We start from the raw sequence: 13,503 nt of genomic DNA, 5'->3' as shown, positions 1-13,503 counted from the left end.
CATAAAAAGTTTTATTTTTACAATCATATCAAATAATTCATCCAATGTACAGTTATATACAATTAGTCAGGCTTGCCCAGTCACCACCCCCCTTTTTAACACTCTTCCCTCTTCTACCTTCTTTTACTTTCCAAACCTTCCTCTCCTTCTCTTATCTACATCCGCTCCTCCCTCCACCCTACACCTTCCTTCTCCCTCTACTATCCCTCTTCCTTCCTCTTCTCCTCTTTCCTACCTCCTACTCTCTCTTTTCTCCCTCCTCACCGTTCTAAAATGGTAACTATGCAGACCCGATCCTACATTAATTATATTTCTTCAATAATCCCTGTACATTAACCATCACTCCATCTCTACCAAACCCCCAATTCCCTCCCCTTACCCCCACCCCCATCCCGACTTCCCAGAACAAAATGCAGGGTATCAAAACTAACAATCATAATCCAAAATAATTCCTAAATTATAATCTCTAGTCACACCACACTTAGTCACACTCTCAATTCCCTCTCCTTCAAAAATATATCTAATACAAAATATTTCCTAAATTTACTCATATGCTATTCAATATTTTTTTATCTGATACTTATTTTAAATATAATCAATCCACATTTTCCATTCTAGAATATATTTTTCTAGTGTATAGTCTTTCAAGTAAGCGGAGATTTTGTCATCTCTGCCAGATTTGATACTTTGAGTGTCCATTCTTGATTGTAGGTAATTCTTCTTTCTTCCAATACTGAGCAATCAAAAGTCTTGCGACTGTTATTAAGTTCAAAATCAATTTAGTCTCTATAGCTGTATAGTCCATAATTATTCCTAGTAGAAAGAACTGCAGTAAACTTAATCTTCTTTTCAAAATATTCTGCATGATCCACCATACTTTAATCCAAAATGCTTTAACTTTTTACAAGTCCACCATATATGGTAATAAGTAGCATCTTCACAATCGCATCTCAACATTTAGCAAGATCTAATATGTGTTTCTTGTAAACAGGTAATGTCATTTTAAATTGTTTCAAATAATGAAATACTTTCCTTCTCTTCTACGGTGAGTTCAGGCCATTAACATTCCAAGATAGGAAACTTTTGGAACACCAGCCGCAGATCACATTTTACTTTAGGCCTTGCTCCTCCCACTGTTTCCGTTGTAGTAGTTGCCAGTTGTTGTTGTGCCTTCATCTCTTGTTCCTTGCGTTTAGCAGCAGCTCTTGTCAACCTTTGTTCTTTTGAATCTAAACCCGTCGTAGGTATTTCCAACACTTGTAATAAATCTTCTTCCATCACAATCTGTTCTTGTACCTGCTTCACTTCTCTTCCTTCACTTCAGCCTCCCTTCCTCTAGCTTCCAATGGGGAAGACTTCCAACTTAATACCTCAACATAAAATTCTCTTGCTTTTCCAACCGTATTGAAACGATATACTTTCCTGCATAATATACTATTATACCAGTTGGAATATCCCATCTATATTCAATCTGATGTTTTTAAGTTCATTCACCAGGAAGGCAAATTCCTTCCTAGCCCTTAACATTTTGGTGGAATTTCCTTTAATATCAAAATATCTTGACCAGCAATCTGAATCTTCTCCCCTTATATGAAGCTTGCAAAATCTGATTTCTCACTGTTCTGTTTGTAAAATAAATAACAACATCCCTTGGCAACTTTTTTGCCTTGCTATCCAAGAATTCACGATATATTTTATCAATTTGATAAGCCACATCTGCTGGACGAGCTGCTAATATCTCAGCAAATACTTCAGAAAAATTTCCTTAAATTCTCTTCCTTATTTTCTTTCAAACCTCGAATTCTAAGAGCAAATTCCATATTTCTATATTGTATCAAAACTATTTCATCCTCTGTTTTTCCATTTTACTTTGAAATTCATCCATTTTATTTTCTAATTTTAAATTATGTTGCTTAATTTCTTCAACCTCCTCCTCCAATAAAATCACATTCGTTGCCAAACTTCGTACTGCCATTACAAATCCTTCTTTAACTTCTTTATTTCCCACTTGAATTTCTGATATCTGCTCTTTCATTTCAGACATCTCATCAGTTATTACTTTAAATTTTTCTTCTATAAAGCCTTTTAAGTTCTCTTGTAACGCCTCTAAATTCAATGTTCTAGTCTCTGCTGTATGAGCTGGAGAGGCACCAGCTGATAAAGTTCCAGAGCTCTTTGTTACAGTAGACTTTAATTGTTTGGCTGCCATCTTCTATAAAATTATATATTTATTTATTTCCAACTTAATATTCACTTTAAATCTTCTTAACCTCTAAAAAACACAGTCTTTTAAAGCAGTATTTAAAAATCTCCCCTAGATTCTATCAGCAGGCAGCAAAGAGTTAAAGAGTAAAGGCAGCAAGTAACATGCAAATTACCAACTGCAGACAGAACGCTGAAAGTATCGCTTTCGCTTTCCACTCGTTAACTTGTTAACAATTCGCCTCCATTTTTTTACTGTTTTCAAGCTTGTTACAAAGTATCGGGGAATCGGCTTGGCTACTTGCATAAAGTTCTCCCACTTTCGTTCTGTCCGGTATAATCCTTTATTGTCCAAAATAAATCTCGGCGTTTGGTCGTGGTGATTGGTTCCGCCAAAGCAGAAGAATCCTCGGATCTGGAGCACTTCAGGTTACTGGAGGGAACTTAACCCTTCAAACCCCTTTTTTCTCAGGGGCTTTAGGGAAATTCAACCTCTGCCCTCAGCTCACCCCTTCTCCTTCTCCCGAAGAGGGGGTTTTCCGAACCGCTGGACAGCAGATTTAAGCTGTGCTAGCGATTCCACATAATCCAGAGGTTGGTGATCGTAAAGATCACCGCCATCACCTACGGTGCCAAACCGGAAGTCCAACCCCCGGTCTGTCAGACTTCTGAATGCAACACAACACCACAATTAGGTTTAATGTGATAGACTTGCAGGGCCAGTGCAACATGCAACATGTTCATACTGATGTAATATAATATAATGTTACATACATATAATGTTCCCATACATATATGGGAACTTGTGTTATTACTTTTTTTGGTTAAGGGATTCTATTTCTTTCATTTATTGAGTTATTGAGATGGCTGCACCAAGGAGGCTGCACCAAGGAGGCTCATTCAATTTCATTGTACACATGTTGTGTGCATTGACAATAAAGGTTTGATTTGATGTGATTTGATAACAGCTCTTTCTAGACTAGAATTCATCAAATGGGATAAAAACTATCTGTATGCTACTAGGTACAGAAATATTTCTGAAACAATGACCCAGTGAGTCATGGATTGTCCAGTATTAATCAAAGTTGCAAGATATAACTCACAGAATCACAGACGGTACTATTTAGGCTATTCAATCCAATTCCTTTTCAAAGCAGGAATCCTAATTAAAATTTGTTTCATACCCATCTGAACACATCAAATGAACAGAAGCCTATTTACTTTTCTAGGCACTCCACTGCAGAACTGCTCTTACTATCAGAAAGTTTTGTCTAACTAAATCAGGACCTGACTTCCTGTAATTAAATCCACTATTCCTGCATTCTGGAATAAGACATAATCATTCTTCTTCGTTTGGATTTATAACGTTCCTTTCAGTTAGGAGCTCAAGGCAATGTATTAATCATAATCATAATCACAATAACAGAGTTGGAAGGGACCTTGGAGGTTTTCTAGTCCAACCACCTGCCCAGGCAGGAAACCCTACATTATTTCAGACAAATGGTGCTGGAGCATTCACAACTTCTTCAGGCAAGTTGTTCCACTTATTAATTGTTCTGTCAGGAAATTTCTCCTTAGTTCTAAGTTGCTTCTCTCCTTGATTAGTTTCCACCCATTGTTTCTTGTTCTACCCTCAGGTGCTTTGGAGAATAGTTTGATTCCCTGTTCTTTGTGGCAACCCCTGAGATATTGGAACACAGCTATCATGTCTCCCCTAGTCCTTCTTTTCATTAGACTAGACATACCGAGTTCCTGTAACCGTTCTTCATATGTTTTAGCCTTCAGTCCCCTAATCATCTTTGTTGCTCTTCTCTGTACTCTTTCTCAACATCTTTTTTACATCATGGCGACCAAAACTGAATGCAATATTCCAAGTGTGGCCTTACCAAGGCATTATAAAGTGGTATTAACACTTCACGTGATCTTGATTCTATCCCTTTGTTTATGCAGCCCAGAACTGTGTTGGCTTTTTTTGGCAGCTGCTGCACACTGGTGGTCCATCTCTGGTTGTCCACTAGGATTCCAAGATTCCTCTCACAGTTACTACCATTGAGCAAGGTACCACATATATGGTACCTGTGCATTTTGGGTTTTTTTTGCCTAAATGTAGAACCTTACTTTTTTCACTGTTGAATTTCATTTTGTTAGATAGCACCCAATGTTCAAGTCTGTCAAGATCCTTCTGTATCTTGAGCCTATCTTCTGGAGTGTTGGCTATTCCTGCCAGCTTGGTGTCATCTGCAAATTTGATGAGTTCCCTATCTATCCCCTTGTCCAAGTCATTGATGAAGATGTTGAAGAGTACTGGGCCTAAAACAGAGCCTTGGGGTACTCCACTGCATACTTCCCTCCATGTGGATGTAGTTCCATTGAGGACTACACGTTGAATGCAGTTGGTCAGCCAGTTATGAATCCATCTGATGGTGGTGTTGTCTAACCCACATTTTTCTACTTTATCTAATAGTAGGTTATGGTCTACTTTATCAAATACTTTACTGAAGTCCAAGTAAATTATATTGACAGCATTCTTCTGGTCCACTAATTTTGTCACTCTGTCAAAGAATGCTATAAGATTAGTCTGGCATGATCTGTTTTTGACAAACCCATGTTGGTTTTTGGTTATTACTTTTGTCTGCTTCTAGGTGTTCGGTGATTCGTTGCTTGATTATCTAATTTAGATAATCAAGCAAGGAAGCAAGCAATGAATCAACAGTGATTCATTGCTTGATTATCTAATTAATTTATTTAGATGTTTTAAGGCCACCAAATTCATCATTAATTCTGCAGTCACTTTCAGATATTTGAAGAGTGCCACTGTATCTCTCCTCAACCATCTTTTCTGAGTTCTAAACATACTCTGTGCCTTCAATCTACTTTCACAGAGCTTCGTTTCTAATTCCCTGATCTTTTTTCCTGTCTTCCTCTGAATCTGCTTGGTTCTTTTCACTCCTTAAAGAGTAATGGCCAGAATCCACCTTGAACGTGGCATTCAAGGTGGAGTTTGTACAAAGCAGAATACAGTTGAATAATTATTTCCAGGGACTTGAAAATTATTCTTTTGCAGTTGCAGCATAAAACTGCATTTGCCTTCTTTGCAGCCAAAAGCTGCACTTTATATTCAGTTTTCAGTCAAGTAGTTTTGTTTTGCCAATATTATTATCAGTCAGTCCAGAGGATTAGGAGCAGAATAGAACATTGGTGTACAGCCAAAATGTTGATTGTTTTTGCAGATGCTATTCTATAATCTAAAAGCTAGAGCAGTAACAACCTTAACATTTTCAAAGTAAATTTTGTCTTTTATTTCTCAGAGGATCCTGAAATCTTATATTGTTTTTTCATAAAATTCCTGTTTCCTGCAGGCTTTGCAAAGTCTGAAGAAGGCCCTTCATCCAGCAGTGTCAGGGATCTCTCTGAAGTGGGAGTTGCCTTCAGGCCTTGAGGCCAAACTTGTGGGGTCAGGCCCTCATGTCATTTTCCAAGGTCACCGCTGCCTCATCTATGCCCAGATCCGGGGCCAACTTCAGGCAAGTGATCCACCCAAGGCCCACCAACTTGAGAAATCCTCCATCCTGTGGACTGTGCCTTGCACTGGCTCAGCTGAGAGTATTCAGTTGCCCTTCCTTCGCAGCTCTAATCCTAGAACGTCCTGATTCTCAGGAAAAAAAATCCCTTCTTTTCCCTTCCTTCCTTTTGTTTTTATACAGATGTCAGGCTCCATGGAGGGGACAGCCGTGATTCAGTATAATTTCCAGAATGAGACTCACATAGAAACAACAAAGTTCTCACTCCAGCTTGAGAAGACAGACAGGTAGAACCCAGAACCTTCATTCGAGATAGAACCCAAGTCTGAACAAACTCTTTAAAAGAGGCACATGAGTATTTCAGTGGGAACACATTCAAATTATTTCTCTGAATCCTGAAGCAGATGCCTCTTTTTTCAGATTCATAGAGTTTCTTCATGAGCTGCTCCCAGCTATCTTTTCACACATGATGCAGCCAGGAATAGCTTATGAACTAAGAGAAAAACGAGGGTGTTTTGTTGACTCAAGGAGAGGTGGTTTTTACCTAGCAGAGCCATTTCCTCATGGAGATAGCATGTCCTTTGTATTTTAATGCCAAATGAAAGTAGGAAGCCACCACCTTAATCAACTTGATTGCTTAGGTATGTGTCATCTCTTGCCCTCTGGATTCATATCCTTTAGCCAAGAGATTTGGCTGGATTCATAATTGTTCTGCCAGTTTTCAGAATGAAGACATAGTTAAGAAGACGTTGTTTGACTAAAACCCAACAGCCCAGGGGTGAAATGTAAAATTTGTTACTACTGGTTCTGTGGGCGTGGCTTGGTGGTGGTGGGGCTAATGTGACTGGGTGGCATGGCCAACTTTTTTTTTACTATTAAAAGCATTTTTTCTATAACCTCTTCAGCCGAAGAGGTTGTAAAAAATGCTTTTAAAAGGTTCTGATGATCAGGCAACTCAGCTGGGATCATCAGAGGAGCTTTTAAAAGCATTTTTTCTACAACCTCTTCAGCCGAAGAAGTGGTAAAAAAAATGCTTTTAAAGGGTTCTGATGATCCCAGCTGAGCCGCGCAATCATCACAGGCTTTTTTTTTTAACTTTTAAAAGCATTCTTTTGGCCAAAGGAAAAAATGCTTTTAAAAGTAAAAAAAAAAAAACCTGTTGATTGCGTGGCTCAGTTGGGCATGGGCAGGAAGAGGGGCGGTGTCAGGGATTTTTGCTACTAGTTCTCCGAACCACCCGCCACCATCGCTACCAGATTGGGCGATCTGGTCCGAACTGGGGGCATTTCACCCCTACAACAGCCCAAGCCAATGCAAAACAAACCACATGTGTTCTTTCATGTGACTTCCAGGCTACAGAAATGCTCCCCCAAGGGTACATTCAGGCTCTGCTTTTTCTCTTTTCAGAGACAACAAAGACAGGACTTTTTATCCCAGATTTTTCAGCTTCCGGACTTAAAATGCAAAACAAGTAGTTAGTCGCTATTAACTTTTTCCTGTATTTACTGTCAGCTGACCCTCTGGGCAGAAAACCATGATATAGAAGAAACTGAGAATCAATTAAGACTTTGATGTAATGGCAGCCCTTTCTCTTCCCATCCCTCCCCTTTCTGTGCAGGCTCCCTGTTCACCGTCTGGCAGCTCAGGCGCTGTTGCAGGAATTAGAAGAGGACAAGGAGAAGGTGGAGGAAAAACGGGTCCTGGCGCTAGAGACAAGCTTGAGCTCTGGGGTGGTGTGTTCCCAGACAGCTTACGTGGGTGTGAACATGGAGCTGGGCAAGCCAGTTCAAGGACCTCTCCTCCACCGAAATGTCCCCCTTCCAGGTGAGTTGGGAGCAAAAGATGGCGGATCAGTCCCAGGCCTTGAGTCAGATTTGAAGCTGAGCTTCTCCAGATACTCTGGAGTTTTGCCTTGTGGAGCTTCAGTTAAAAAAGCCCCATTGCTCCTTGGATTTTAGCTGCCCAGCAGTTGGCAGAGCAAGTAGCAGGTATCCACTCTTACTGATTGGCAGGTATCATCCACATATATTCTTGTAAGGACCTAGCTGGATTGCTGGTTTTTTTACCTCCTTCCTGAGCTATCTGGCTGTTGGATGTTTAAAATATGAATAGAAATCATTTATTGTAAAATTAAAAGAATAAATACAGTAATGATTTCTACATTAGGCCATTCCCTCTTTCCTTCAGAGAAGAAACCATTTCTAGGCATTTTTCTGACTTCTCCTTGTAGGCTGCTGCAAATATTATTCTATTCTTTATTAAACTTTATTAAACTATTCTTTAGGAATGGAAGGGCAGCTTTTTAGTAATTTGGGGTCACACTTAATGTTTAACGGTGGTAAAGAATTGGACACTGATGCACTGTGAATGAAGCTGCATAATGCTGCAGATATTCCCCATTTTCTCAGGTTTTGAAACTATAGACTGGGGTCATTCTAAGAAGTATATGTGTATGCTTGTGCCTTCTAGTCAGTATTGCTATCGGGTGACTGCCTCAACAAGTTTACTTGTCAAAGTTTGAAAAGTGGTTTGCTATTGCCTTCCTCTCAGAATTAAGAAAAAGTGGTGGGTTCCAGGTCACCCAACTGACTTTGTGACAAGACTAGAACTCACATCTCCTGCTTTCTAGCCATTTTAAAAAGATAATTCAGGCTGCCAATCATTGTTTTTGTTTCATATTTTAGCTCAGACTTGCTATCTCATTCATCCGCTTGGATCTAGGCTAACATTTCTCAACCATGGCAACCTTAAGATTAACGCAGTGGTGAAATCTAACGTTCTTTCCTACCGGTTCTGTGGGCATGGCTTGGTGGGCATGGCTTGGTGGGATCATGTGACTGGAGATCAAAAGACAGAAACTCACTAACAATGTCCTGCTGGAGCAGAATTGGATTAGATGACCTCCAGGTCCCTTCCAGCCCTGGATTATCCTCTGAAGTTCCGTCTAGTGCCAGGTTTGTAGTCCTTCCTTCCTCTCCTTTATCTTTCCTTCCTTCCCTCCCTCCCGCCTTTCTTTCTTCCTCCCCCTCCCTCCCTCCCCCACCCTCTCTTTCAAAAACAGACACACCCCACCTGCTGGGTGCAAAAACGGACACTCCCCTCCCCTGTAAAAAAAAGGTTCCAACGATGTGCGCCACAGCTGTGGTCCTCTTTTTTTTTTTACCTTTTAAAAGCATTTTTTTTACTACCAGCTTGGGCGAATAGGTAGTTAAAAAATGCTTTAAAAAGTAAAAAAAAAAGGCTCCAATGATCGCACAGCACAGCTGTGATCATCCGAGCCTTTTTTTAAAAAAAATTAAAGCATTTTTTTACTACCTATTTGCCAGAGCTGGTAGTAAAAAAATGCCTTTAAAAAAAGTAAAAAAAAGTTCTGATGACCAGCTGAGTGAAGCATGATGGTCAGAAGTTGTTTTTTTTTTAACTTTTTAAAGCATTTTTAACTACTGGTTCCAGCATGTACCCCTGCATGCGCAGAGGATACAAAACACATTACTTCCTGGTTAAAACCAGGAGGTAATAACTACCAGGCAGGTGAGTGGAGCCTTGCGCTGGGATTGCTACCAGTTCTCTGAACCACCTGCCACGATCACTACTGGATCAGGCAATCCAGTCCGAACCAGGAGCATTTCACCCCTGGATTAACCTCACTAGGGAATTCTGGAAACTTGAAATCCATGCATCTCAAAAGTTGTCATGGTTGAGAAATACTGATCTATTCTAAACCAGAGGTCACCAACCAGTGGTCCATGAGAAAATTTTGGTGGTCTGCAAAATTATTTGCATTTTTTTATATTCCTCAAACCACAGTCCCTGGGCCAGAGACCTGCAATGAACATTTGTATTGTAACCAGCAGAGCTACTAGATCGGCCCTTGCAAACTCAGTATCTCATGCCCGGCCGAAGTTTCAAGCATTGCTCTCTGAAGCACCTGGAGTCCCTGGGATGGGATGGAGTGCTTCAGGCACTTAGCTTGGCCTCCTGTTCAGTAGAGTCAGTCCCTCCCTGGGAATCCAGGCACTTCAACGAGTGGCACGCGAAACTCCTGCCACCCATGAGGAGAAGAGTGTGCAGAGCCCAAATGCTGGGCTTCTCTACCCTTGGAAGCCAAGGATCCTGCAGGCATCCAAGCCACATAAAGGCCACCCAAATCCCCAGGTTGTTCGCTTTACCCACCCGCCTGCCCATCGCACCTGGAGCTGAGGAAGGTATCATGGAGGCTGCATTCGCATAACAGGCCTAACCAGGTTGTTTGCGTGCTAAACTTAGTTGGTGGTCGCTGCACGTTGTGACTGGTGTCCTTTTAGGACCCCCCTCCCTCTCCTTCGCCAGGGCCATGGAAGACCTTGAATAAGCAGCACTCTTTTTTCCTTTGCAGACTCCGGAGGGGGCAGAGCACCTCAGCGGAGAGCGCTTCTCCTTAGGAGAAGGTACACAAAAGAGGCTCCTGGGAGCCTGGGAGCCCAGACCAGGTGCTTTCTTTCAGGCCTCCCATCCAGAGGCCTCGCAGGAGCAGAGATCGGCGGGAAGCCAAGAGAAAGCGCCTGGTCCGGGCACACAGCGCCCCAATGTCAAGCTAGTTTGACATCCCCCTACGTCGATCCAGCAGACAAAACAGAAAAAGGGGGCGGAGAAAAACAGTCCAATTGCCAAGGTATGCCAGAGTGGGAGGTCTGCAAATTTGAGAGTTTCTTCCCCGTCTTCCCAAGAACATGGAACATCTCGTGAGTGGGCCCTTACCTCCCTTGCAGTTTGTTCTGCTGCTGCAGGATGGGCTGTAGCGGCCCCACCTTGGCCCACGCCAGTTCCTTGCCCACACCGAGATTGCTGCAGAGAGTCTCACCCTTCGGGGTCTTTTTGTGCAGGTCGGAGGGGGCAGAAATTCAAACTTGGGGTCTGCTTTAGCCTCCTGGTGCAGGGCTTTGGGCGAAGGCTGGAGGGAAGCGCTGCTGGTGGTGAAGAGAGACAGCATAACGGCCTGGAACTGGCTGACCATCTCAGCCAGCTGAGCCTCCAGGCGCTGGTACCTGGCCTTGCACTCCCGCAGGTCTTTCCTTTGCTTGGAAAGCCTATGCTCGTAGTCCTCAGTGAGGTGCTTCTGCTGACTCTCATTCTCAGTCAGATCCAATTTGAACTGAGCTGTTTTGCCAACTCTTTTCACGTGGCTGCTTAGCTCCAACAACTGCTTATATTTGGGGCACTCAAGAGCCTGGGTGGGGAGGGAATGGGGAATGGCTGGGAGGGAAAGCTGGGGAGGCACCCCTTGATATGAGTGACATTAAGTTGGCCATGACCACTCAGTCACATGACCACCTAGCCACGCCCACCCAGCCAGTCATTAGGCAGATATTAGTGATCTGCAGGATTTAAAATTATGAATTTATTGATCCCTTGAGGTCTAAAAGGTTGGTGACCTCTGTTCTAGACCATTCTGCGCTTATGGGAGAATAGGACACAAAAAGAAGGAAAAAATAATCTTGTCAGTTATTACAGTTCCTATTGCAAAACATTTTCCTGTGTTCTGTTTTACTTTGGAACAGCTTCAGGTTTGATGAGCTCGCCAGCAACGATGTTCTGCCTGGGATCGTCACATAAAATTACACGCAACATCCTTAATTGTCCAGGTCCATCTCTAGGAGCAAGTATGTGTCATTACCAGCAAGGTAATTCCTGTTAGTCATTGTACAAGCAAAAGAAATGCTGTTCTCATTAATTTCCTTCATATTCTGTATGAAGATCAACATGGGGTGCATTTGTTCATATTAATAAATATTATAAATATGTGTAGAATATTATTTGTATAATGTTGTTTTGAGTTTTGCTACAATCTCTCATTTTTGTGAGGCTGGCAGAATTGAGGTGGAAACAACTGTTGGGAATCCAAAATTGGACCTTGAAGATAATGCTTAACATTTGCACATCTGAAAGTCTTATTTTTGAACAAAATGTAGATAATGCAGATAACAAAATCTAAAGTATTGTGACAGGGTGGGAGGAATGAAACAGGCAGTTTTATAGTTACTAATAATGAGCTCTAGAAACCTGTCATTTAGTGACTGATTGAAACAATGAATTTTAGTGGGGGAGGGGTTTCAACCTTATCAATTTTAAGATATGTGGACTTCACTTGGCTGGGGAACTATGGGAGTTAAATCTTAAAAGTTTAAACAATACAATTAAAAGACAATAGATGCAAGCATTTTGTATTGATCCATCAGTACCAAACTGGTTAAAATCGGCATAAAATATAAAGTCTAGCAAGAATGTTAATTAATCATATAATGTGTGCAAAGAATCAACCAATGACAAACCTTACGCCCACAGAAGGTGTAGATTGAAACACAGCTGTTTCTGCACACACAAAGAAGGCTTCAATCGATTAATGGCAACCACTTTGGCAAACAGTAGAAAATGAGAGTTCCTGTGGCACAATAAAACTTTGAACGCAGTGTTTGGATCGACTTGGTGACCCATAGCTAGAGTATGTCTCACGATGACCGAAGAAGGCATTTTATGGCCATGATTTGCCGCAGAAAACTCTCATTTTCTGCAGTTTGTCGAAGTGGTTGCCATCAATCAATTGAAGCCTCTTTTGTATGTGCAGAAACAGCTGTGTGTCAATCTATGCCTTCCATGGGTGTAAGATTTATCATTGGTTGGTTCCTCACACACGTTATACATTTAATTAACATTCTCACTAGACCTTATATTTTATACCAATTTTAATCCTCTTATCGTAAATTTGGTGCTGACGAGTCAATATGAAATGCTTTCATCTACCGTTGTTAGTCTTTTAATTGTATTGTTTAAACTGTTAAAGGGCACTAATTGTTTTAAATATCTTAAAAGTTGTCAAAGTTGAGAAATATTGTACTGATCTAAACTACCAGAGCTCATGGAGGACTGGAAAGACACAGAAGGAAGGAAACATTAATTTTGGGATATTACAGCTTTTATTGTAAAAGTTGTCCTGTAATGTTTTATTTTGGAATGTCTACAGCTCCCACATTAGATCATGGAATAAGTTTTGGATCGAAGCCGAGGCTGAGGCCGAAGAAATGGATACCACAAAAGGAAGTTGATGGTAATTTCCATAATCACAGTGGAAAGCTAATTTTTTTAAAAGGCCATTTTCACAAATGTCCATGATCCCAAAGGTGCTTTTTCAAGAGGCAACTGGACTTTTTTTAACCAGAATCTCAATAGACAAATGTCCATTATATTTTGCATATAAGTCAAACACGGAATGTGGTTTGTATCAGTAACTGCAAAGTGACTAAAATCGTTTGACCCAGCTCCAGGGGTGAAATGCTACCGGTTCGCACTGGTTTGGGCCCCACCGGTAGTGGTGCTGGCAGCGGGTGGTTCAGCAAACCTGTAGCAGCGGCAGCACGAGGCTCTGCCCACCCACCTGGATCTTGTTACTTCCTGGTTTTAACTCCCCAAACATGACAAACCCTCTGATGTGAACTCAAAAGATTCCTTTCTTACGAATATTGGCAGCTCCTGCAAAAAGTTTCTCTCGCAGGCTAACAAGTCCGGCCAACAAGTCAGGCCGGCCAGAAGATAAATCATTGTCTGCCACACCTATTCATCTCTGCCCACTGCCTTTTATTCCCAGAGCTAGGGTAGGGCCTTGCTAGCAGTGGTGGCTCTTCCTTCCCCAGGATCGGCCCACGGCTTTCCACTGCTCTCCCCTTCTCTACCTCCTGTGCAGCTGCGCATCAGGCACTCAACCCACCTGTTCTTCCTCATCTTCATCAACCATCTCCATACCTGGGGG

General features: G+C 41.6%; 1 protein-coding gene across 6 annotated transcripts in view; it reads left to right on the top strand.

Moving 5' to 3' along the window:
- Window positions 1–13,503, top strand: part of LOC131197169 (von Willebrand factor A domain-containing protein 5A-like) — a 35,020-nt gene that overhangs the window by 16,759 nt on the left and 4,758 nt on the right. For 3 of the 6 annotated variants that reach the window (XM_058180885.1, XM_058180886.1, XM_058180884.1), the window contains 6 exons: window positions 5,562–5,726; window positions 5,907–6,010; window positions 7,342–7,547; window positions 10,099–10,374; window positions 11,261–11,383; window positions 12,721–12,804. In XM_058180885.1, the coding sequence (XP_058036868.1) occupies window positions 5,562–5,726; window positions 5,907–6,010; window positions 7,342–7,547; window positions 10,099–10,374; window positions 11,261–11,383; window positions 12,721–12,804 (958 nt within the window). The remainder of the gene's footprint in view (window positions 1–5,561; window positions 5,727–5,906; window positions 6,011–7,341; window positions 7,548–10,098; window positions 10,375–11,260; window positions 11,384–12,720; window positions 12,805–13,503) is intronic. The other 3 variants (XM_058180887.1, XM_058180890.1, XM_058180888.1) reach the window with 3 other exon arrangements.

The sequence above is a fragment of the Ahaetulla prasina genome, chromosome 4, assembly GCF_028640845.1.
Source record: "Ahaetulla prasina isolate Xishuangbanna chromosome 4, ASM2864084v1, whole genome shotgun sequence".
NCBI classification, from domain to species: Eukaryota; Metazoa; Chordata; class Lepidosauria; order Squamata; family Colubridae; genus Ahaetulla; species Ahaetulla prasina.
This window is presented reverse-complemented; position numbering and strand designations above follow the sequence as displayed.